Source organism: Lycium barbarum, chromosome 5 (genome assembly GCF_019175385.1).
Source record: "Lycium barbarum isolate Lr01 chromosome 5, ASM1917538v2, whole genome shotgun sequence".
Classification (NCBI taxonomy): domain Eukaryota; kingdom Viridiplantae; phylum Streptophyta; class Magnoliopsida; order Solanales; family Solanaceae; genus Lycium; species Lycium barbarum.
The window spans coordinates 135,192,962-135,219,430 of NC_083341.1; the positions used below are offsets into that span (position 1 = coordinate 135,192,962).

At 34.0% G+C, this 26,469-nt stretch overlaps 1 protein-coding gene, 1 long non-coding RNA gene and 1 pseudogene across 4 annotated transcripts; 1 reads left to right on the forward strand and 2 right to left on the reverse strand.

The window, feature by feature from the left end:
* Positions 1 to 1,964: 1,964 nt before the first annotated feature.
* LOC132641722 (uncharacterized) lies at positions 1,965 to 7,545 on the reverse strand. Its single transcript, XR_009582945.1, has 2 exons — positions 6,931 to 7,545; positions 1,965 to 2,179 (listed from the first exon to the last, which is right to left on the reverse strand). It is a non-coding gene; the product is annotated as an uncharacterized LOC132641722 (long non-coding RNA).
* Positions 7,546 to 9,347: 1,802 nt separating this feature from the next.
* Positions 9,348 to 12,941, forward strand: LOC132641723 (LEAF RUST 10 DISEASE-RESISTANCE LOCUS RECEPTOR-LIKE PROTEIN KINASE-like 1.1; annotated as a pseudogene).
* Positions 12,942 to 13,810: 869 nt separating this feature from the next.
* On the reverse strand, positions 13,811 to 21,474 carry LOC132641724 (nicotinamide adenine dinucleotide transporter 2, mitochondrial-like). Of its 3 annotated transcripts, none has more exons than XM_060358803.1 (9): positions 20,796 to 21,474; positions 20,204 to 20,299; positions 18,913 to 19,019; positions 17,976 to 18,024; positions 17,687 to 17,799; positions 16,002 to 16,096; positions 15,072 to 15,160; positions 14,884 to 14,978; positions 13,811 to 14,328 (listed from the first exon to the last, which is right to left on the reverse strand). In XM_060358803.1, exons 1-9 carry the CDS (start codon positions 20,863 to 20,865, stop codon positions 13,951 to 13,953), a joined length of 1,092 nt encoding a protein of 363 aa, XP_060214786.1. In that variant the 5' UTR covers positions 20,866 to 21,474; the 3' UTR covers positions 13,811 to 13,950. The 3 variants fall into 3 exon arrangements, with proteins under 3 accessions (XP_060214786.1, XP_060214787.1, XP_060214785.1); XM_060358804.1 differs by having other exon boundaries at positions 17,687 to 17,805; positions 18,913 to 19,059; XM_060358802.1 differs by having other exon boundaries at positions 17,687 to 17,805; positions 20,796 to 21,458.
* Positions 21,475 to 26,469: the final 4,995 nt, after the last annotated feature.

Below are 26,469 nucleotides of genomic sequence, written 5' to 3' on the forward strand. Positions count from 1 at the left end.
GGTGTTGTAAACGGGGTAAGGAGGTAGTGGAGCTTGGTAGGGTTCAGGGTAGTGGTAAGGGTGGAAAGTTTGTTGTGGGTGGTTAAAGTATGGAATGGCTTGGCTCGGCTCATGTCCTTGAGCGTTCATGACTGCAGCGACATCTTCCTTCTTCTTTTTAATCCCGTTGATAGAACCAGATTGTATAGCTTTGTTCATTGCTTGTAAAGCAATAAGATCCTGAATTTTCCCCGATTTGATTCCTTCTTCCAGTGCTTCTCCCATTCGAACAACTTCTGTGAATTTTTGTCCCATCATACCTATCATTTTCTCGTAAAATATGCCAGCCTGGCATTCAATGAAGGTAGCAGTCATTTCCCTATCATTCATCGGAGGTTGAACCCTGGCTGCTTCTGACCTCCAACGTAACGCATATTCGCGGAACGTCTCAGTTGACTTCCTGGTTAACTTAGTCATGTAAACTCTATCTGGTGTGATATCGGTGTTAAAACCAAACCTGTCCATAAAGTCTTGCGCCATGTCACTCCAACCACGCCATTTACGGACATCCTGCTGTGTATACCAAGTAAGTGCTTCGCCAGATAAGCTTCTTATGAAGAGCTTCATCCTTATGCTCTGGTCTCTGCCCACTCCAACCAGTTTGTCACAATAAGCCCTTAGGTGTGTATGAGGGTCGCCTGTTCCATGGAATGTATCAAATTTTGGCGGTTTGTAGCCTACGGGTAAATCGACGTCAGGTTGGACACAAAGATCCTCATATTCTACACTCTTAGTTCCTCTAGCAACTTGAAGGTTCCTCATTGCTTCTTTGAGACTGTGGATTTCTTTTAGAAGTATGTTATCTGCCCCTGCCTTTGCATCCCTTTCCATTTCTTCGTATTGATCTACCTCGGGTTGGAACCTGACCGTTACTGGGTTGGTAAAGGTTTGTGTTTCTGTGGCATATACCGGAGGAACATATTGTGCATTTGGGGTGACAAAGTGTGCCCCGTGCATATGCTGGGTTGGATAAGTCTGGATGATGGGGGTGTTTTGGACAAGAGGTGGTGTGTTATAATTGGTGTTTATAGGTGGTTGATTTGGTGGGTTTAGAGGAGTGGTCGTGGGTAGTGGATTAGTGTTGGTGGGCAAAGGAACATAGGGAGTGTGAACTAGCGATTGACTTGGTGGGTTGACGGGTGGTGGATTATGCGTAGCATAGGTAGTGTAGGTGGGTGGTTGATTTTGTGGAGGAGTATAGCTAGTGTAAGTGGTTGGTTGACTTTGTGGGGGAGTATAGACGGATGTTGGATTTGGTGGATTTGCGGGGGTGATCGGAGGCAAGTTGTTGTTAGTAGGTGCATTGTTTTGGGGAGGAAAATGCTCAGGAACTGGGGATTCGAGTGATGGGAAACGAGGTGGTTCTGGTGCAGTATTGCTAGGTTCAGAAGGTGAATTTTGGAGTGTGATGGATAAATTGGTCAAGTCCCTAACCCGATTTAGTTCTCCACGTAGATTCTCAATTTCTTGAGTCAGGCGGGCGATATGTTCATCCCGTTGAATAGCAGTTCCATGTTCGGAAGTTTCAGGCGGATCACTAGCGATCACGAGGTTTTCTACACCAGTTGGAACAGATGCGGCCGGATCAGACATAGTAATTTCATTTCCTTGGACAGCCCAACTACGTTCAGGTAACGATGACGTCTTTGACCTCGTGATGTAAGGATGGTCGGCCATCGAGCGTCAACACGAATCAACTCTCTGTTCGGGAATAAGATAAAATAGACATGCAGTATAAACGATGTTAATCTCATGAACATATCTAGGTAAAGTCATGGTCACGTAAAGTCGAGTAAGGCATGTAGCGAATAATTTATCAAGTAAAGTCAAACAAGTTGTCAAACAAATGTAAACGAGCACGTCCTAATATGCATGTGACCTCTTTGCGCCAGAGGTGGGCCTAACGTTGTTTAAAGGATAAAATGTGCCATAATATGTCATCCCGTTGCTTTGATTAATTAAACAGATTCTATTTCTCAAAAGTAAAAAATAATGTAATATTTATTACATGTCAAATGAATACAACATAAAGTGTTTCCTAATCTAAATAAAGTAAATAAAATTTCTATGCCTAACTTCTAGCTTCATTTGTGATGCCCTTGATCTTCGTCATTTGTTGTACTCCGATGCAAATGCATACCTGTCATAGAAACGTTAGTCATTCCTTACTTCCTAAAGTTTAATTAATTAGAGCAAATAGTCAATATTTAGGCACAGTTATCCTTCAAACATGCATATAAGGTATGATTGGTGTCACTCGGGGTCGTGAACCCACTCGGACGTTTGGGTAAAGTCATCTAATGGATTTAATACACCAAGGGTATTAAACCTCCTAGGTCATGAAACGTATGCTCTTAATAAAGTGTGTTGGTTTAGCTCTATCTTAGGCTGACTAAGAGTTGGCTTCTTACGACACAAGGTTCCCCCAAGCGGACAACTTGGGAGTGGAAAGTCCGTGGCCGTCGACTGCACCGCTGATCGACTAAATCCACAAGATCAATCCAACTAAAAGGGTAATTTAGTAGTGAACGGGCGCGAACCGCGAAGCCGTTTTAAGTGTGTGAATATGTGTGAGTTTTCCAGAAGTGGAGGAAATATGAACGGAATGACAGTTTATCAAAGCAGTAACACATAAACAGTTTATATGAAACAAACAGTTTATATCAAGCAAACAATTAATAGCATGTAAAAACAGTTAACAAACAAATAAAGTAATCAAAATAAGCACACAAAACCTATTTAAACTAAGTCCGTTATGGTTAGAACCTAAGTGATTCCCCAGCGGAGTCGCCAAGCTGTCACACCCCTTTTTTTACCCGGGAGGTTAAAATAGAAGTATGACGTATTGGAGATTCCTGTTTTTTGTTGGTTTTGTTAAGGAGTCGCCACCTAATTATTTATGGTGAATTAGGACACCTAAAGTTTATTAAAGTTATTAGGTTTAAAGTTAACTCTGTTTGAGGTCTGCGAAACTTGAGATTCTAGGTAAGGGTTCAATTAGTCTAAAGGGAAGGTATTAGGCACCCTTTAAGACCCATTAATAATGGTTAACCGACCGGACTTATAATTAATTAGGCTAAGGGTAAATATAGTATTATAAATGTTTGGGAATTAACTTATAAACATAGCTAAAGTTTTAAAGTAAAAGGTAATAATGTTATTAGAAATAAGACATGAAAAAAATAATAAGTTGTATAAAAGAAGAGTTTAGTTTTGAAAGTGTGGGATATGTAGTGTTTTAAAACATAATTGAAAATAACTCTGGAAGGCCTTAACTATTTTTTTTTTTTTTGTTTTAAGAGTGCGGACGAGATGAAATCTTCCTTCTCCCCCCCCCCCCCCCCCCCCCCTTTTTTTATTTTTGTTTTTTTGTTAAAATACCGTGTGTTAGAAATCATGTTTTAGGATGTTTGTATTATGGAATATTTTTATGTTTGCTAGTTGTTTTTCTGGTGTAAATTTTGAATAACATGTCACAAAATATATATGCTGCATACTTCTATTTTATTTTTTTACAAAGATAGGTGTTTAGGATCAAAATGACATTTGTTCTCAAGTGTTGCATACACCTAACATTTTAATCCTTTTTCCTCTTCGGTTTTCCATTTGTTTGAATTTAGTACGAATTAGGAGTTTAATTCTATTTCGTATAAGTTTCAATCTGCTCAAAAATTAATGGGATCGGCTTCTTTTAGTTCTTCATCCTTTTAACAAAAAGACATGTTTGATATCTGTTGCTACTTATCTTTGCTCAACGTTATGGTATTTTGGTTGATGTTTTATTTATGTGTAGTGTGTGGTGGCTGAATTGTGTATGCATGAGGTACATTTAAAATATACATCGAATATACTCAAATATACATAGCATACATAATCCACTGGTTTGTTTTAAATCTACATTTCATATCTTTAAACCTTATCTATTGGTCACTTACTAATCTTTTTCTTTCGTTTTTATGCATGACTATCGCATGTGAGTCCCTCGGATTCATCATCTTCCACATTCAGTGTTGGGATAAAGGCCCAACACAACTTCTCTCGAGTCAGCCCTCATACAGTAACGGCTAATCTGCAGCAATATATGAAGAAATTTGTTGGGCCGAAGCCCAGCAGTCAACAGACCACAGCAGTCCAAGAAAATGGGCTGAGCCCATTTACATTATATCTACTCTTCTATTTTTATTTTTGTATGCATTTAATGTGTATTGTATGACTAACATTTTTCTTGTTTGTTAATTTAGATAAACTTTAGTGACATTAAGGGCTTTAGTTTAGTAATGGGTAGTTGATTCCACAAATCACATTCACTTCTATTTTCTAAACTATTTATGGTATCTATAATATTTATTTGAATAATTGATTTTCAAATAGTATGCCTATATATTTTTGGGTTAAAGGAATTATTTCTCATTATTATCATCTTAGGAATTTCAAAATGTCACTAACACACAAAATATGAAACCAATTGTATTTTGTAAACATTTTTAAGATTTACCCAATTATACATATTTTAGCTGATAAAAAAAAATAGAATGAAATTCATGGCCCTTTTCATCATATTGAAGAACATAAGTCCAAGCATTTCTATACCATCATATTCATATAATATCGTTTTTACTCAAAGATCACTTTTGTCAAATTACCGTTTAAAAGGCTATTATTCACAGGCAAATGATCCTATTTCCTACAAATCTTATTTTGTGAATAACATTACTATTTAAGGCCTTAGCAATACTTTCAAGATATTTTCTTAAAATATTTAAAATACTATATTTACACTTAAGCCTAACAAATTATAAGTCCGGTCGGTTAACCATTATTAATGGGTCTTAAAGGATGCCTAATACCTTCCCTTTAGACTAATTGAACCCTTACCTAGAATCTTAAGTTTCGCAGATCTTTAACAGAGTTAACTTTAAACACAACTTTAATAAACTTTAGGTGTCCTAATTCACCATAAATAATTAGGTGGCGACTCCTTAACATAAATAAACAAAAATAGGAATCTCCAATATGTCGTACTCTAATTTTAACCTCCGGGTAAAAATGGGGTGTGACAGCTTGGCGACTCCGCTGGGGAATTAGACAACCTAGTTTGCAACCTTTCCTTTAGGTGCGAACTACGCTTGACCTGATTCCCCAGCGGAGTCGCCAAGCTGTCACACCCCATTTTTACCCGGAGGTTAAAATTAGAGTACGACATATTGGAGATTCCTATTTTTGTTTATTTATGTTAAGGAGTCGCCACCTAATTATTTATGGTGAATTAGGACACCTAAAGTTTATTAAAGTTGTGTTTAAAGTTAACTCTGTTAAAGATCTGCGAAACTTAAGATTCTAGGTAAGGGTTCAATTAGTCTAAAGGGAAGGTATTAGGCATCCTTTAAGACCCATTAATAATGGTTAACCGACCGGACTTATAATTTGTTAGGCTTAAGTGTAAATATAGTATTTTAAATATTTTAAGAAAATATCTTGAAAGTATTGCTAAGGCCTTAAATAGTAATGTTATTCACAAAATAAGATTTGTAGGAAATAGGATCATTTGCCTGTGAATAATAGCCTTTTAAACGGTAATTTGACAAAAGTGATCTTTGAGTAAAAACGATATTATATGAATATGATGGTATAGAAATGCTTGGACTTATGTTCTTCAATATGATGAAAAGGGCCATGAATTTCATTCTATTTTTTTTTATCAGCTAAAATATGTATAATTGGGTAAATCTTAAAAATGTTTACAAAATACAATTGGTTTCATATTTTGTGTGTTAGTGACATTTTGAAATTCCTAAGATGATAATAATGAGAAATAATTCCTTTAACCCAAAAATATATAGGCATACTATTTGAAAATCAATTATTCAAATAAATATTATAGATACCATAAATAGTTTAGAAAATAGAAGTGAATGTGATTTGTGGAATCAACTACCCATTACTAAACTAAAGCCCTTAATGTCACTAAAGTTTATCTAAATTAACAAACAAGAAAAATGTTAGTCATACAATACACATTAAATGCATACAAAAATAAAAATAGAAGAGTAGATATAATGTAAATGGGCTCAGCCCATTTTCTTGGACTGCTGTGGTCTGTTGACTGCTGGGCTTCGGCCCAACAAATTTCTTCATATATTGCTGCAGATTAGCCGTTACTGTATGAGGGCTGACTCGAGAGAAGTTGTGTTGGGCCTTTATCCCAACACTGAATGTGGAAGATGATGAATCCGAGGGACTCACATGCGATAGTCATGCATAAAAACGAAAGAAAAAGATTAGTAAGTGACCAATAGATAAGGTTTAAAGATATGAAATGTAGATTTAAAACAAACCAGTGGATTATGTATGCTATGTATATTTGAGTATATTCGATGTATATTTTAAATGTACCTCATGCATACACAATTCAGCCACCACACACTACACATAAATAAAGCATCAACCAAAATACCATAACGTTGAGCAAAGATAAGTAGCAACAGATATCAAACATGTCTTTTTGTTAAAAGGATGAAGAACTAAAAGAAGCCGATCCCATTAATTTTTGAGCAGATTGAAACTTATACGAAATAGAATTAAACTCCTAATTCGTACTAAATTCAAACAAATGGAAAACCGAAGAGGAAAAAGGATTAAAATGTTAGGTGTATGCAACACTTGAGAACAAATGTCATTTTGATCCTAAACACCTATCTTTGTAAAAAAATAAAATAGAAGTATGCAGCATATATATTTTGTGACATGTTATTCAAAATTTACACCAGAAAAACAACTAGCAAACATAAAAATATTCCATAATACAAACATCCTAAAACATGATTTCTAACACACGGTATTTTAACAAAAAAACAAAAATAAAAAAAATGAACGGAGCCGGGTCAGATTTACCTTTTGTGGGTGCAGTGAACAAGGGATCTGAGTCTCGATCTACTCTTTTACACCCGAACAAATTTGAAGCTAGAGTTGTGAATCGACTACACTCGTCGCGGCTAAAGTTCACCGGAAAAAGGAAAATCAAGCTTGGAATATAGTTGGATCTCTGAAAATGTTGATTAATTTCCGGCTAAAGTTCACCGGAAAGGAGAAATCGAAATTTTTCTTATTTTTTTATTTTTGTTCACTGAAAATCTCTCTAAAAAAAAACCTGAAAAGTCCCCCTTATTTGAATCAAAATCCACCTCTTATAGAAAAATATGAGAGAGAGGAGCGTATGAGCGGGGGGAAGGAAGGAGTGAATGGAGCGTGAGAGATTTTCTGAAAATGGAGGGGAAAGAGGGGACCAGAGGAAATGGGGAAGGGAGAGAGATGAAGAAGACGACAGGATTGAGGCGTGAAAAGAGGAAGTATTGCACTAAGTGGGGGTGACAAAACCTGCCATTGTTGTCAATAAAAAATTCTTTGCTCCTTTTTTTTTTTTCCTTGTGTAGGAAAATTAGACTTTTTAAAAGTTTGGTGGCCTCCTATGTTGACTATATTCGAACGTTGAATGAAAGTGGACAGGCTGAAAGTTGGCTTTGTTTGGAAGAGGAAATAGGTGAGAGAGAAAGAAAGTGACACATGCCCCCCCCCCCCCCCCCTTTTTTTTTCTTTTTCATTTTCTTTGATGGGATAGGAAAAAAAAGGTAGATAGAATTATCAAGAACTTTCTCCTTGTAAAATAATATTTTAATGAAATAAAAATTATAATACATTATTTTAAAATATGAGCTTCAAAATGAGTCCAATATTGATATACTTCCGAGCAATATTAAAAACAAAATGCGGTCAAAATGAGTCGTAATTCATACGTCATTTTAATTAATAATTTTTTAGACGGGGTGGGTAATTTTAGATGGGCTGGATTTTTTTTGGGTTGGTTGGGTTAATAAATTTAAAGTATGGGTTTCTAAATTAATAACTAGTACAATACATAGAAGACAATTAATATGTAAAAAAAAATAATAAGGATTTAACAAAGTGTTGTTCTGTAATTAATTTAATGAATCCAAACTCAAAAAAAAAATGATGATAAAATCATCTAAAATTTGTAGTAAAGTGATACTTGTAATGTCAAAAATAAAATTAATGATATTAGTAGTAGTGGCAATAAAATATTGTAAAAATAAAGTATTTAGCTCGTCAGTAAATTTAGAAAACCGAGTAAATTAAATAAAGGAGGGACAAAATTGGGTGTCAACAAATATCACGTAATATTTCTTTTAAAAATACATAGCTGAATTGTACATTTTCACTTATCATTGGTTTTTTATCCTATGTATCAAAATTATCATATTTTATTATTTCGCTATTTGAAAGTGGTTTTATTTTATTTATGAAGGATTTACGTTTTAATTATAATATTGATAAAACTTTATTGATTGTTTGCTTATAGGGAGATAAAATGAATAGTTTGATAGTAATATTATTTTAAGAAATTGTGATTTTTTCATTGTTTGACAGTTAAGATGTTAAAGTTAATTTGTATTTCATAATAGCTTTTATTTCATTGTATTGTTTATACTTGTAAAATTATGTTATATATAATTACAAATTATAAGTGGTGTATAGTCGATTGCTTTAATTAGTATTTTTGTGAGGATCAAACACATCTATATATATATATATATATATATATATATATATATATATTATTTTTTCATTTATATACAGTTTTCGTTTATTTTTTATGTAATTTTACCTATTTAAAATATTTATTGTAATTATATTTTTATGAAATATTAAAAATTAAATATTTATGGGGCTTACGCCCCGTGCCTCGGAGCTTTTAAAATACTGGGTCATATTAGGGGATCCTGAGCAGATTGTTTGGATTTTCTTAAATTTTGTCCAATATGGCATGCTGCATCCAAAAAGAATGGGGAAATATAAAATAAAGAATATAATTGTTGGCCCATTTTCCCTATAAAAAATGTACCAAGACAAGCCAAAAGTGAAAAAGGCTTATTATGCAGTCTCCTTTTCAACTTTTAAAAGAAGGTACTCATTTTTCCTAACCACTTTCTGGGGTCATCTTATATGTGGAAGGAATGATTTGACATGTCCCCTTTATAAGAATAGTCATAGTTTGATAGATGAGAACCGTATATCCTTAATAAGATGTCTCGAGTTTAGACTCTCGAGAAAAGAGAACCTCTTGATAAGGTACGGTTTACTTTCCTTAGCAGGCTTATGTGATGTGAATCTGAATTAGTCGGGTCAGTGAGTTTTTGAGGTCGGGTCTCTTTAAACCATTAATAAATGGAAGGTGAATAGAAAATTCCTCATTTTGTAAAAGAGTGTGATAGGATAGTTTAGAACCATTAAGATGTCTGAAGCTCGAGTCTTGAGAAAAGAGAACTTCTTGATAAGGAACAGTTTACCTTCCTTAGCAGGCTTATATAGCATGAATCTGAATTAATCGGGTCGGTGAGTTTCAGACACCCGAAGAAAAATGTCTTTGAACCATTAATAAATGAAAGGGAGGTGAATAAAAAATTTCCCATGTTGTAAAAGTCACAAAGGTCCCCCACCCTATTTGGCCAATCTTCGATCAAACTGTTATCTTCAAAGTCTTGCTTCCACATGTTCGAGTCAACTTAACGTGTCTAAAAGACAAAAACATGAATGCAGTTCTATGGCCAAGAAAGGCCAAACAAACAATAAAAAGAAGCTCTGCAAAGTTCAGTTTTCTTTAACATTCTTGGTTATTCTTGTTAATGCTGGATGGTTTTTTATTATTTTATCCAAAAGGCTTCATCATGGATTTGTTTTCTTGGTTTATTGTCTTCATTTTGTTGCATTTTTGGTGTTTTGATTCAGCTCAAGGACAGAACACATCCTACTCATCTGCACTAAGGAGTTTCAGTGTGGAAACTTGAGAAATTTGAGCTTTCCTTTCTACAGTTCCACTCAAACAAATTGTGGATTGTGCAAAGTGGATTGTGAAGTTACTCCAAATCCCATAATTGAATTAGAAGGGGTGAAGTATCAAGCTCTTGAAAAAAATGATGTTTTTATCACACTTAAGGTCCCTACTCTTGGAGAGCTTTTGAAGAAGAACAGTTGCCAGACTTTTGATAGAAATCTCTCTATCCCTATGTCTCCTTCAATCACATATAGATTTGACCACCTCCTCACTTTGTACAAATGCAACAATAGCCAGAAGAGTACACATGAAAAAAAATTCTCTTTCCCAAGTTATCAAAACTACAGTGGCTGCCATAGTTTCATATTATACTATAATAATACCTCAGTCAACTATTATCCAGCAATTAATGCTCTTCCTAGTGGCTGTTCATTTATTCATTTACCAGTGCCACGGAGTTCAGAAGCAAAATCAAATGATAGTGGCTTATTTGATCAGTTAACTGATGAAGTTATACTAGGATGGACTGTGTCTGATGCATGTAATCAGTGTTATTATACAGGAGGCAGGTGTCAAACTGATAATACTACTAACAACTTTCATTGTTATAACACCAACAAAGGTAAAGAACTCTTCTCATGTTTCATATTAAGAGATTTGATTCCTTTTTTTCTTGGTTCAACTTACATTTTCATTGGTTACAGTGGTTGCAAGTCAGAGAAAAGAGGTGAAAGTGATTGTTGCAGGTATATGCCTTTACCATTTTGTCTGCAATTTTGTTGTAGCCGCCCAGGGCAGAGGGTTCTGGAGCAAGCTCTACTTTGTAATATGATGACAAGGAGTGAGATTTGAGGGGAATTGAGTAAAATATCATTGTCCGTAGTTACAGAGGATTCTCTTTTGTCTTGCAACCCCCTTATTCTGTACTCCCCTTTTCATGAAAAGACTGTTAATCACAAGATTTAGTGTTTCTGTTTTTATTTCTACAATGACAAGGATAGAAAAAAAAAAAAAAAAAGTAGCTAGGTGCACTAAGCTTCCACTTTGCGCGGAGTCTGGGGAAGGGATGGACTACATTAGGTCTTATCAAACACAGCCTTGCATTGAATTTCTGCAAGAGACTATTTCCACCGCTTGAGCCTGTGACTCTTGGTCACATGGCGGAAACTCTTATTGTTGCGTTAAGGCTCCCCTTCTCAATACCAAAGATAGAAAGAATCTAAAATATTTAACTTTAGTTACGCTTTATGTGCGTTGATCAGTTTTTTCTGTGCTTCAGTTTCAGCAATTATTTGTTCCCTTGTTGGACTCTGCACAATTGCCTGTGTTCTATGGTTTTACAAGAGGAGGAAAAATGATTCCTCACCATTTCTTTCAAGAAATACATCTGGTATTTCAATGATTAATCACGAGCTCGAGGAACGTTGCGAATACCTAGGAATCCCACTATTCTCCTATAAAGAACTTGAGGAAGCCACCAATAAATTCAGCTCTTCTAGACAACTTGGTGATGGAGGCTATGGAACTGTGTACTATGGTAAGAAAGCTTTTCTCATAGAACTAGATAATCTAAAGGCAATCCACAAGAGTCTCAGTTTTTTTTTGTTTTTTTTTTATAACTGTGGTGTTTGGGCCAGCTTGCGCGCACCTAGACTAATTCCACGAGATACCTGCCACCTCCCACTAGCAACAGGTACCAGATAACTCTGTCCACCAAGGCAAGGACAGATAGGAAGAAATCACCTAGTTTTTTGTCGTTGGATTTGATCCTGAGACCTCATGATTCTCAACCCACTTCATTGACCACTAGGCCACACCTTTGGGTGTCACAAAAGTCTATTTTATTTGTTTTGCTTTCGATGGGCAAGGTACCTAGTAAGCGTCTTGATCTAACAGCCATTTCGGTATGTCTTAAAATCAGGAAAACTTAGAGATGGAAAAGAACTTGCAGTTAAGAGCCTCTATGAGCACAATCACAGGCAAATGCAGCAGTTCATAAATGAAATTGAAATTTTCACTCGGCTTAGGCATCCGAATCTTGTTACTCTTTATGGATGCACATCACGACGTAGTCGTGAACTCTTCCTTATTTATGAGTACATTCCCAATGGAACAATTGCCGATCACCTGCACGGGCATAGAGCAAAGGATAAGTTACTAACATGGCCTAGAAGGCTCAAAATCGCCATAGAAACCGCTAGTGCATTGGCTTACCTTCATGCTTCTGACATCATACACCGCGATGTCAAGACTACTAACATTCTCCTTGACAATGACTTTTGCGTCAAAGTAGCGGATTTCGGTCTATCAAAACTCTTCCCTAATGATGTTACTCATATCTCAACTGCACCTCAAGGGACCCCGGGATATGTTGATCCTCAGTATCAGGAATGTTACCAGCTTACTGATAAGAGTGATGTTTATAGCTTTGGTGTTGTCCTTATCGAGCTCATATCATCAAAGCCAGCTGTAGATATGAATAGACATGTGCACGAGATAAATTTGGCTAACTATGCGATGAACAGGATACTAAAGTGCGCGTTTGATGAGGTGATCGATCCATCTCTTGGATTCGAGACAGATGCTGAAGTAAGGAGGATGACAACATCGGTTGCAGAACTAGCTTTTCAGTGCTTACAAGTTGTCAAGGACATGAGACCTTCAATGCAAGAAGTACTCGAGATTTTGAAGACTATCAAAGACGGTGAATGGAAAAACTATCACAAAAAGGACACCAATAGCTATAATACCAAGCCAAGAATTGTAAAAGTTCATCGGCATCCTTCTGAAACGGATGATGCTGTGTTATTGAAGAAAAATATTCCAGCTTCACCTGATACTGTGATTGATAAATGGGCTAGTAGCTCCACTACAACCAGTACTTCATGTTAGATACATACCAAGATTAGCATGATATCATTTTTATAGAGTTTTCTCAGCTTGTTTCAGCCTGTTTAATTGGTTGATGCTTAAGGCATAGTTCATGAACATATGTAAATGAAGCTTTCTTAAGTGTTAATTAAGTCATATATGTATATGGCTTCTTAGTCATCAACCAAGTAAGACATTCCCCTTTAAATTATATTGCTTGGACTCTCCTAAAATGTTGTCGTACCCGTATCGGATACTTCAAATATGCACTACTTTTGGAGAATTCGACACACACGACTCAACATTTTTGAAGAGTCCGAACAAAATAACCCTAAGTCTGGAAAGCTTAAAATTGGTTTGTGCAAATAAAGGTAACACTTTTCCCTTTGAAGATTTTGGAAAATTTTCTCTTTGGACCCTGGCTTTGAGTTTGTCTACAAAAACAAAAGTTTTGCCTTGTACTATAACAAGATTTCTTTGAAAATGTCTTCGCTACTTTTGGTGAAAGACCCACAAGCAAGTTTGCTCATTTTACCTCTTTGAGGTCAACTCCAACTTTATTAATCTATACCACTTCTGCAACTGCATCGACTCCATTCATAATGAATTTATTACAAGAATCCATATAGTACAAGTAGCATCAAAGCATGTAGCCTAGCAGTCAATGGAGTGGCAAAAACCATGGAAGACCCGCGTTTAAATTCTAGCAGACACGAAACCCACCAAGTGAGTACAGGTAAAGCCCCAACATTTCATGTTCGTTTTCACATTAATTGGAAAAAAATGGCTGTCTAGAAAATGAGATGGGATTTCAAACTATGACTGATTCTTTCTCCATCAAGAATTGACCGGCAATAAATTGTCTGCAGACAAACTCCTTTACGAGAAATTGCATCCAAGAATGGGTCAATAATCAAGATTTAGCCAATTACTTTAGAAGCCAAAAAAAAAAAAAAGGACCACAATTTTGTAGCCTTCACCAATCATCACTATTTTTCTACAAAGAGAAAGATGCAGTAGAACAAATAATCAAAGATGTTGAAGAATCCAGACTTATCGCAAAACTATTTGTGCCCTTCTTTATTAGATCCAGAATAGTAAGTTACAAAAGGAAAATTTGTGCAATAGCAAACACTTGTTGCAAATTGCCTCCGCGACCGGAAAAAAAAAAAAAAAAAACCCCACTTCTCTAATCAATGTCTAGCAGTTAGATTATCAGAATTACTCAATGGAATTAACGGAGTTCTCTTATTCGATGTGCTTTCTGGTTGTTGTAAATTTTCGTCATTGTCTCCATGTTCTCCGGCTACCTTATGGGATTCACATCTAGGATTTGGTTTTGAATGCTCCTCTGGAAGTATAACTCGCTCAAATATTCTGTGGATCATTTCATAACTTGTAAATGTAATAACAGCAGAGGGAGTCGTCCGTAGAAGATTGGTTCCACAACCCCGGTAGAATCCGGTCAGACGTTCCTGTTTGAACATCTTTTTTACACAATCAACAACCCCATTATATGCTTTCTCGGAGTTTCTTACTTGCCCTTGTTCTTGTAATTTAGAACGCACGACCTGGTCAAGAACAATAGATTAATGGGTAGGACATACAGTGCCATGAAAGAAACCAAAAGCTGAATACATCGATGGCCCCTTAAACTTGTCAGTAGATTTGAGTTAAGACACTCTAACTATGGCTTGTTCTAATCCAGCACTTGAACCCATGATAACACCTTCGATTCAAATTTTGGAGAAACTTTTGCACATGTTCTCATGCGTCTATTAGATAGTTAAGTTAACCACATAAAATACGTATCTCCTTTAACTATACACGGAACAGACCTAAGGTTTTACGGCTTACTGAGGCTAATGCGTATGATTAAATGAGGGGACCTTTTTTAAGTGGTTAACTTATCTACGTAATGAGCACTTGAGAATACACACAAGTTCTTCCAGAATTTGAACCGAAAGTGTCTAATAGAAACTTTATTATGTGTTCAGGTGCTCAATTGGAAGAAACAACAGTTCGAGTGACTAAATGAAGTGTCTAAATTAAATTTACAGACAAGTTTAAGAGGCCACCAATGCACAAGCCAACCAATAAAAATCTTGGGTTCATTTTCTTCTTACCTCATGTGGATAAGTCATTACAGAGGCAACTACTTTCGCCGTCGAAGAGGCAATCGCTACTTCACCAGGGTTCAATTCATTAGTATGCTTATTGGCTGGCGGTTCAACAAAGTCATCACGTGATCAATTAGATAAGAGACAAATGGGTAAAAGACTTCCGCAATTGATTAAAGAAAACAGCTTCTCACCCCTTTTTGCTAAGTACGATTTCAGCTTTTCATATGCTGGAAATTGGATAGCAACATGACTTATCCCAGCCAAAGACGGCAAGAGGCCACTGCAACCCCAAGGAAACAGAAATATCAAACACAAAATAACAAGCCAGATATATGAAACATTAGAGAAAATGATGAAAATGGTCCCTTATGTTTGGAGGTAGGTTCAAAATAGTCCCTTAAGTATACACTTGACAGTTGTGGTCCTTTAAGTTTCCAAAAGTTAAACACATTTAGTCTCCACCAAATGTTTACCGAACTCTGTTTGTTATATCTGACGGGAACTATGAAAAGAAAAGATTTAATTATAAACACCAAGAAGATCCCATCAGATCCTAAAATATGCAACAAAAAACTACACTAGACACGAAAACGATATAAACAACAACATACCCAATGACTAAAAAGATCTTTAAAAAGAAAAAAAAAACATAAATCACACTTCATGCACCAGACTCTAGAAATAAAAAAAAATAAAAAACAGAAACTACAAGAATTGTACCTCTAAATGTGAGTTTTCGCTTAAAAAAATTTCATAGTTACCGTAAAACTAACATATAGAGTTCGGTAAATATTTGACGAGACTAAAAGTGTTGAACTTTTGACAAACTTAAAGAACCAAAACTGTGAAGTGAATACTTAAGGGACTATTTTGAACCTACCTTCAAATATAAGGGACCATTTTTGTCATTGTCAACCTCAAGGTGATGAAAATGATTATTGCGTTTTTTTTTTTTTTTTTTGGATAAAGGTAATTGCTTATTTATCTTATGGAGATGTTTTCCAGCTTAGTGTAGCTGGCTGAAAGAGGATATGGAACTGAAGCCTCTCTACCAAGGACGAAAAGTCGAAAACACATAAGTAAATAGTTTGTATATGACTATTCTTCATTATATAACTAACCTGTACCATCCGCGGATCCCTTCTTCATGTGCTATTCGTATTAAAGCAGAGAATATACCTTTATATGGAACTACACCCACCCTCATTCCCTGTGTCTAAAGAATGAGGAAAAAGAAAATATCAGGAACAAGATACAGAAGCAAATGCAAGTTGTTATTTAATGCAGGTTGTTATTCCAATACTAATTAAAGGAAACCCTAACAATAAACTCAATGTTATTAGAAACTTGTGCTTTAGCCTATGTTATAGGAACTCTTAGCACATTTGTATTGAACTAGGATGACAACTGTATCGGCACCTTGTGCAGATCCTTAAAGTAGCTGCTATTACAATTATGCTTCATGTGGCTCCATTTAAGTACGTAATTTTTATATATTAAAAAAATAGTATCTCTAGCAGTAGAAATTGTCAACATTTTTTACTGTTATATAAATCTCTCTCAAGACTAAAAGAAGCTAAGTTAATCTCAACTAATTGGTAGCATATAGATCTTTTTCTTCCATATGTTCTATTTTTAACTAGATTTTCATGCAGTGGCGAAACTAGTAATTTAAAAAAGAGATTCAAAAGAATGTAAAATATCACATCTAGTATTTTGAACCATTTTTGCCTCTACACTAAAAATTCTTTTTTTTTATTTCAAGAGGATTCAAAAAAAAAAAAAAAAATTATATACACAAAAAGAATTTGCTCTACAGCTCTACTCACGTCAACCTTTCTACTACCATGCATCGGTTGGAGGGGGCTTGAGGCATCTATCAGGTTTCTAAATTATGTGAAACCTGCTCTCTATTGAGAATTTTGAAGTCTAAAAGTATCTTCCACTAAAGCTTGTTATCTGTTCAGGTATCACCCACATGATAGAAAAGTGTACATGCTACATGTCCATATGAGAAACTTCTTTTTAGTATGCGGAAGGAGGGAGAAACCAGAGGAATTTTTCTTTCACTCGCTATAAGAATTCTCTCCCCCATTTATATGGATAGGGCAGCATAGTAATAATTATATTAACAGGCTTAGATAAAGACTGAAAATACTCTGATACTCCAATCCTAGCGAAGGCAAAAAACACTAGGTGATTTCTTTTCATCCACCCATGTCTTGGTTGGCAGAGTTACCCGGTACCTGTGCAGGTGGGAGGTAGCTGGTAACCGATGAAATAGTCGAGGTGTGCATAAGCTGACCCGAAAACCACCAACACACAAAAAAAAATTGATACTCCACATTTGAGCCCCCACAAGGAATAAAATTGCATTTCACCTATGCCCATCCTTCTCTATGATGATAGTTGATGAAGGAAAGCATACTTGGATGATATTAGTACAGTGACGAAGACTACAGAAACTAGAGCAGGACAAAGGAACATATAAAAAAAAAATTATAATAAAGAAATATATGAAAATGAAAGGGCATGGATCATGGCTCCCTACAAACAACACCGATTTCCCAAATTGAAGGGAATCCAATTTAATCAAATATTCAAACTGGTAGGTTACAATATTTCTGTGCACTTACACACTTTCAGGCACAATAAGTGTGCACAGAGTGTTCTAGACTCCATTCTTTTCACTTATGGATCCTGGCCGAAGCAATACTTGGAACAAGGAGCATCAAACTACAGAAAGGAAATTCGAACTTGTTTCAAGAATAAATCAACGGTAACTATATGAGAACATGAAACCTACTTGGAGCCGGGTCTTAACAACCCACAATGGATTTGTCGTAATGGATGTTGCGGCCCCCGCTCCTGCAGCAGCAATCATGTTTGCACCAATAGTAAGCTGCCCACAGCTATCCACTGCATCTACCGCACAAGAAAATTCTTTTGGTAAAGATAAGTGCTAAGTTTCCTATTGCCATCATAGAAACTTCCAAATACTAAAGGATTAAATAATATGATGCCATTCGAACAAACATATAAAAAAGAAGTGACGAAAGCTAATAGCACAAATAACCAATAGAGTAAAAGTTTACCATGCGAATGCAACAAATCCTTTAGATGTCCATAAACTGTAAAGTATACCTGCAGAAGATGAATGTTTTCTCTCAAACTGGTTTCTTATGTGGAAATTTCAGCAAAAAGGTGAGTGGATTCAGCATGCATAGAAAATATATGCCAACATCGAGTCAGTTGTAAACAAAGCCGATAAGATTGCAGAGGTAGGGTGGCAAAATCAGCCCATAAAAATATGACCCGCCCTAACGCGCTCAAGTTTGGGCATGTCACTGACCCTCCCAATTATTAGCTCAGCCTTTTTTTTTTTTTTTAACAGGTAGCTCAGCTCATTTTAGACCAACCCATTTCAGCTCATCTAAAAATTGGGCTAATATGTAGCCTAAATTGACCCATGAGAAACCTTATCAAAATATTTTCAAAAAGACATTGTTTTTATTTGATATGTTATATGTAGCCATAATCAAAATAAAAATGAAAGTATTACTAAGTACTTAAAATATTATAAAAGAACAAACAAAGAAATTACAACTTAGTAAGAATTGGGCGGGTGACCTGCTTTTTAGCACAAGTTAACCCAACTCATTTCAGCCCATTTTAACCCGCCAAATCCAGCCCAACCCACCCATTTGACACCCTTAAGTCCTGCCCCTCCCCCCAAGCCCCCTCCAGAAAAGCCTTATTCATTTTGATTCTTCATCAGCAATAACGGCAGGTATGTGGTGGTGTGGAAGGAAGGCCTAATCATTGCATTATCATAATAAAAAAGGAATTCTGTTCCATAAGAGATCAAAGAGAAAGTTTGAATATTTCATTCAATTTGGAAGAACAGCTATCAATGTTGGTGAAAGGGCTCGATAAATTGGAGGAAGGCCTAATCATTGATGATTCATTTCATTTCATGAACTTCAACTAATTGCAACCACAGAAAAAGAAATTGAACAAGACAATGCTTACCGCCCAGTTTGGAAGAAGAGCTGTTAATGTTGGTGAAAGGCCTCGATAAAGTCCCCTGAAACCTTCAGTTCTTAATATATTCTGTAAGCTTGTGACAATGACACTACCTGTTTGTTGCCAAAAGATTTTAAGGAAAAATAAGCGTGCCTGCAATATGGATTTGGATTTTTCTTAAAGGAGACCAAACAACAATTTCTTTACCCCAAAGGAAAAGATGAAAGACCAATTATCAGCTCTTCAAATTAACACTTGTCTAAATTAAGAAGACAACAGAATTCTTGCACATAACCTAGCCGTAGAAACCTTCATGAAAAAGTTGACAGCACTTCTCCTCTAAAACTCACTGAATTATATTCACTGTCAAACCCAATTTCCCATAGAGATACAATGAGCCTATATGTGAAAGTTCATTTGGGAAATGACTCCATCAAATGTGGAAAGAAGAAAGCCAAGGAAAAAGAACGAAAGCAACACACTGAACACCCTCTGTAGGAGAAAATTGGAAATGAGACGAAACAGCGGACCAATGGGTTAGCCTATCTGAGCTGAAAAGCTGAAGGAACAGGAAGACAGAGAAAAAACACGACAAAATAGCTCTTCGTGCACTAAGGAGCTGTATTGGGAAGAAGTGAAATCATTAAGCATCCAAGAGAAAAGAAAGTTCCTAAATCCACACTGAAAAAATTTTAATGTCTTTGGCTATTTTGAAGCTCAAAAGAAATCCTACACGTGCATATTGGTGGACTGCAGACATATATTTCCATTGTAACACCTTTTATCTGCAAAAGACTAGGACTAGAAGAACTTTGAATCCATCGTCCTGTGTTAAAATCAGGGTAAAAGTTGCCTCTAAATTTTGAAAATTTGTGTTAAATCCAAGTTAACTACGAGTGAGGAGAAGGACCAGAAACAGTATATCTTTGCAAATGAGGAAAGCTCAGGTCTTTTGCAGTTCATTGGATCAGTCAAACATTGATAATAGGCAATCCACTTTTAAGATATGTTGATCTGAGTATCTTTTGCTCAGACAAAAGGGCAAACAGGAGTTCCGAGATACATAAGTCTAAGAGGTTGTTAAGCTATGAATAAGAAGTTTTCTTACCTGCTATATATACGACATCGTGGATGTGTAGGGAACTACAGATCATTATTAGAGCTATGAAATAATTCAATTAGAAAATCACATAAATCCTAATACATCAACTTGAATGTGTTCACTTGGAAGCATCTTGGCACGAGGTATCAATTCTCATCAACATTTCTAATAAAAAAGATGACGATGAGCACAAACCTTGACGACCAGATTGAGAAACCTGAGGCAGACCATATATTTGCAGTCTTGTCTTAATAACATCCAATGGACACATAAATGTAGCAGCAATAGCACCTAAAAAAACAACCCAAACATACAAAAGCAAACATTTTTACAACCCCCAATTAACTCAAAATCACATTCACATAACTCAAAAAACTCAAAGATCAAAAAAGCAACACAACAAAATAAATATCTTACTCCTTCCGTCCCAATTTACGTGGCTTCAATTTGACTAATCTTTGAAGCTAAATTGAATTAGATCAACTCAATATTTAAAATAAAAAACTATACATACAGCACAAAAGTTGTAATTTTTCTCATGGAAATCTCATAAAAAAAGTTACATTTTAAAATATTGATCAAACTTTACAATAGTTCAAATCTCGAAAAACGAAAAGTGTACCATAAATTAGTACATAGGAAAACAACCCAAACATATAAAAGCAAACATTTTTACAACCCCCAATTAACTCAATATCACACCCAATTAGCTCAAAAAACAACACAACCAAATAAATTACTTATCTCTTATAATAAAAAAATTAATTTCAAAAAAAACAAAAAATACCTGCAGAGGCACCAGCACCGGCATCACAAATAATATCTCTAACACTCCTCCGGTCACCGGAGACGGCCATTTTTAAAAATTCTTGCCGGAAAATCAAGAACCCAAAAAACAATAAAAAAAATTGCAAAAACTGAAAAATTAACTCTCTTTTTTTTTTTTCAAGAATTGAATGAAAATAAAGGAACCCTTAAAGATTTAGCTAAAAACCCAGATGGGTTAAAAAAAAAAAACTCTTTTTTTCAAGAATTGAATGAAAATGAAAGAACCCTTAAAGATTTAGCTAAAAGTTAGCCATTTAGATTTTTCAAGAACTGAAAAATTAACTCTCTTTTTTTTTTTTTCAAGAATTGAATCAAAATGAAAGAACCCTTGAAGATTTAGCTAAAAAATAAAAACTCAGGTGGGTTTTTATGATATATAAATACCCTTTTGGGTTTTCAGAAAAATGGGACGTGTTGGACGAGTTAGGAGATGTGACTTGACTAGATAACTCAGTACTGACTCTCTTTGATGATTCCTTATTGGTAATGGTCAAAAATATTTTCTTGGTAATTATTCTAATGTCGGAACGTTAGGGGTGTGTTAATACTGTAATACGATAATCGAATGACGAAGGAACATAAGATAACAAGCTAGTGAATCATCGTATGACGATGCCATACGATAAACTATTATGTGTAGTTAGTGGCTTTTAATTTGGAGAAGAAAAAAAAAAATAGAATTTTGATATGGTCAAAAATATTTTCTTAGTAATTATTCTAACGCTAGAACATTAGGGGTGTATTAATATTAGGGAAATTAGGAACACCTAACACGATAACAGAATGACAGAAAAAAATAAGATGATAAGCTAGTGAATCATATGATAAACTATTGCATCAAGCTTCTCCGTCATGTTTCTTTTTATAATTGGTTACTTTTAACTATGGATAATATTTTTTTAAACTTCTTTTATTAAAATAAACTATGATTTACTTTACTGATGTTGTTTTCTTTTACTTGCCTTTCAACTCTTTATTTTGGCATGGTCAAAAATATTTTTTGGATAATCACCCTGATGCTAAATGTTGATAGTGTGTGAATATCGGCTAGATTAGAAATTTACTACTAAGTGATTAAAAAAAAAAATAAGATGCTAAGATGTTAATTTTATCATATGACAAGAGACGGCATCATTTTGGGATAAAATATTGCGGTAGTAAATGATAAGCTCCTCCGTCACATTCTTTTGATGGTTGGTTAATTTCAATTATGAATAATATTCTTTTATAAATTTTTTATTAGAATAAAAAATGATTTACCTCTCTACTGATGCTTTCTTTTACCAGCGTTTCAATTTTATATATTGATTATTTCAATCGCCTCTTAGGATATTATTTATGTATTTTCAATAATCTAGGAACTGATCATTTTTTCTTCACAAGTATCGGTATCATCATCCTGCAAAGAAGTGGAACCAACCTCGAAGACTTGCTTCCTTTCTGTAGATAGGTTAGAAGTTAGAATCGACATTTGATGAACAATTCCGATAATTAGGCGGGAGTCTAAATAGCTTGATGAAGAAAATAGTTCATATAGCATCATTTACTACATAAATGGACAAAATCGTGTTCAATTAAATGTACAAAAGTCAAATATTATAAAGACTAAAAAAAACAATTACTACTAAAGAACCAAAAGTGTCTTTTATCCTTAAAACTAGACCAGCACGGGCCCAACACTTTAGATTATAGTGCATCTATGTGTATGTAGTTGTCTTTGAATATATATATATATATATATATATATATATATATATATATATTATGTTCAAAACACGATTAATATAACATTGTAGTTTGTGCTCCGTATCTAAAATTTTATTATATTAATGTTTGCTACGAATACAAAATTGGCAAATTTATTAATATTTTTTAAAAGAGAAGACTTATTTAAAAGGAAACTATTTTCCTCTCTTTGAGATAAAACAATAACAATATTTAAGCATCAGTTGATACTTTCAATTTTAATTCGATTAATTTAAAGGTGTAAAATACTTATTATTTTTTATCAAATTTTGATTTGGATAATTCTAATTCAAATTATTAAATTAATTTTACATGTTTAAAACGAAACAAAGTAGAAATTGATTTTCTATTTAAACGAAGAAATACTATTTTTTAATTTTTGGTAAATATTCTCGGTTTAGCTCATTTTACTTGTCATGTTGTTTGTAGCATGGTTTTTTAAGAAAACGTCGATTAGAATTATAATTTGACTAATTTACCTTATTCATTATTTGATCTCCATTTGATATTTTTTTTTTACGACATTAATCTCTTTTCACATTTATTAGAGTAAGAATAAAAATAAAAAAGTAATTAAATTCTATCTTATTTTAAGTATATTTATTTTAGTAAACATAACAAATAAATGACATGGCAGAATAACAAATACAACAGTTTAATATCTAGATTAGATCTCAGGCTAATATAAAAAAAAATGTATGATTTGACTACTTAACCTTTTGAATAAAAACAATTTCATTTGCTCCCACTAATGGATTGATAGGCACGTGGTAATGAATCCATCATTATTGACTTAATGAGATACTTTGGAAATTACATGAATATTGTTTGATTTTTTAATATGGAGTGCACTTTTTTTTTTTAACATTATTAATTTGCACTATTTTTATGCATATATATATACTATGTTCAAAACACGATTAATATAATATTGTAGTTTGTACTCCGTATCTAAAACTTTATTATATTAGTGTTTACTACGAATACAAAGTCTGCATTTTTTTTGACATTTTTTTTTTTTTAATATGGGGTTCACTTTTTTTTTTTTTTTTTTTTATATTGCTTGATTGTGTTAATATGAGGTCCACTTTTTTTTACCGTAAGTTTAGAGATGGTGAGTTCCATTTTTTTTTTTAATTGCTTGATGTTGTGTAGTATGGGGTCCCCCTTTATGGGGTGCACTTTTTTTTTTTGACATTATTAGTTTGTACTATTTTTATGCATATACTATGTTCAAAACGCGATTAATATAACATTGTAGTTTGTGTTCCGTATCTAAAACTTTATTATATTAGTGTTTGCTACGAATACAAAATCTGCACTTTTTTTTAACATTATATTTTTTTTAATACGGGGTTCACTTTTTTTTTTTTATATTGCTTGATTTTGATAATATGGGATCCACTTTTTTTTTCCCATGAGTTTGGAGAAGGTGAGTTCCACTTTTTTTTATTGCTCGGTGTTATTTAGTATGAGGCCCACCCTTTTTTAAGGGACAACGGACGACGAAGCATGTGTCTAAACCCATGCTTTATATAGCTTTTTTTTTTTTTTTTTTTTTTATATTGCTTGGTGTTATTTAGTATGGGGCCCACCCTTTTGGACATTATTAGTTTGCACTATTTTTATGCATATATATATATATATATATATATATATATATATATTATGTTCAAAATACGATTAATATAACATTATAGTTTATGCTCCGTATCTAAAACTTTATTCTATTAGTGTTTGCTACGAATACGAAGTCTGCACTTTTTTTTTTTGACATTGTTTGTTTTTTTAATATGGGATTCACTTTTTTTTATATTGCTTGATTTTGTCAATATGGGATACTATGTTCAAAACACGATTAATATAACATTGTAGTTTGTGCTCCGTTTTTAAAACTTTATTGTATTAGTGTTTGCTACGAATACAAAGTCTGCACTTTTTTTTTTGACATTGTTTGTTTTTTTAATATGGAATTCACTTTTTTTTATATTGCTTGATTTTGTTAATATGGGGTCCACTTTTTTTTCCCGTGAGTTTGGAGATAGTGGGTTCCAGTTTTTTTAATTCTTTTTTTTTTAATATTGGTTGGTGTTTTTTTTTTTAATATTGGTTGGTGTTTAATACGGAGACCATACTTTTTTTTTTAATGCTTAACGGACAACGAAGCATGGGTTGAGACCCATGCTTCTATATAGTAGTAAAAAAAAATAACTACAAAAACTATCGTGCTTTGGCATAAATTCTTCTAATATTATAAACAACTCCAAGTGACAACTGAAATTTGTATGTTCACATTCCGTAGGAACTTGGACATAGTCATTCGTTTTATTTGCTTTCTTTATTTCATGCAATTATCTTTAAGTATATCCTATTTAATTATATACTATCACTGTCAAAACAAAAGACAACAAACAACAAAAGGATTTGATGCTTTTTATTTAGTTGCGATTACGAGTTGCTATAGATATATATAATCCTCTTTTTGAACTATGGAAGGAATCAATTCTACGTTTGCCTTCTCGCCAATCAATAAGGGCAAGATTCTTTCCAATTTTTTTTTTATTCCCTACCCAATATCCAATATCAGTATTGGAGCTCTGATTAATTCGAATTTATATCACGAAAGACGCATTAAAGGAGGAAGTATTTCCTAACAGGACTTTTCATATATCAAAAACTCAAATTCGAGACTTCTGATTAGGATGAAGGTTTTATTCATCCTACTACAATCATTAGTAGTTTTCGGACAAAAATCACATGCTATGTGTCTTTTATATGTACCTTTATTATTAATCATGGTTAATTGATAGGAGTGTGTGTGAATATATATCATTCTTGTCTTTGCTTAATCATGATAAGTTAATGTGGCATTTTAGTACAAATCGAGTGGCTCAAAATTCCCCCCCCCCCCCCCCCCCCAGCATTTCTGTGGTAGAATTTGTAACTATAACTTTTTCTTGTTCGTGGAATTTGTAACTGAAAAGTTCACTTTTTTTTTTTCAAAAATTGAATGAAAAAGAAAGAACCCTCAAAGATTTAGCTAAAAATTAACCATTTAGATTGCAAGAACTGAAAAAAATTAACTCTTTTTTTTTTCTTTTTTTCTTTTCAAGAATTGAATGAAAATGAAAGAACCCTTGAAAATTTAGCTAAAAAGTAAAGGTTTTCATGATACACAAATACCCATTTGGGTTCTGGGAGAAATGGGACAGGTCTATTGACGTGTTGGACGAGTTAGGGGTTGTGACTTGGACCAGATAACTCAGTACTCAGTCCCTTTGACTACTCCTTATTGGTGAAGGAAAAAAAAAAAAGAATTAGAAATTTTATTTTCAAATGTTGGAATGTTAGGGGTATGTTAATATTGGCGAGATTAGGAACTCCACTGTAATACGATAAGCGGATGATAAAGAAATATAAGATTACAAGCTAGGGAATCATCTTATGACGATGCCATACGGTAAACTATTATGTGTAGTCAGTGTCTTTTTAATTACCAAAAAAAAAATGGAGAAGAAAAAAAAATAGAATTTTGGTATGGTCAAAAACAATTTCTTAGTAATTGTGAATCATCATATGATAAACTATTGCATCAGCAATAATAAGCTCCTACGTCATAATTGTTTTTTATAAGTGGTTACTTTTAATTATGGATAATATTTTTTAAAATTTCTTTTATTAAAATAAAATATGATTTATTTACTGATGTTGTTTTCTTTCACTTGCTGTCAACTCTGTATTTTGGTATGGTCAAAAATATTTTTTAGATAATTACCCTGACGCTGAAATGTCGAGGATGTGTTAATATTAGCGAGATTAGAAACTCACTGTGACGCGATAGCTATATGATTTAAAAAAAAAAAAAGACGATGAGGTATTTGAATCTA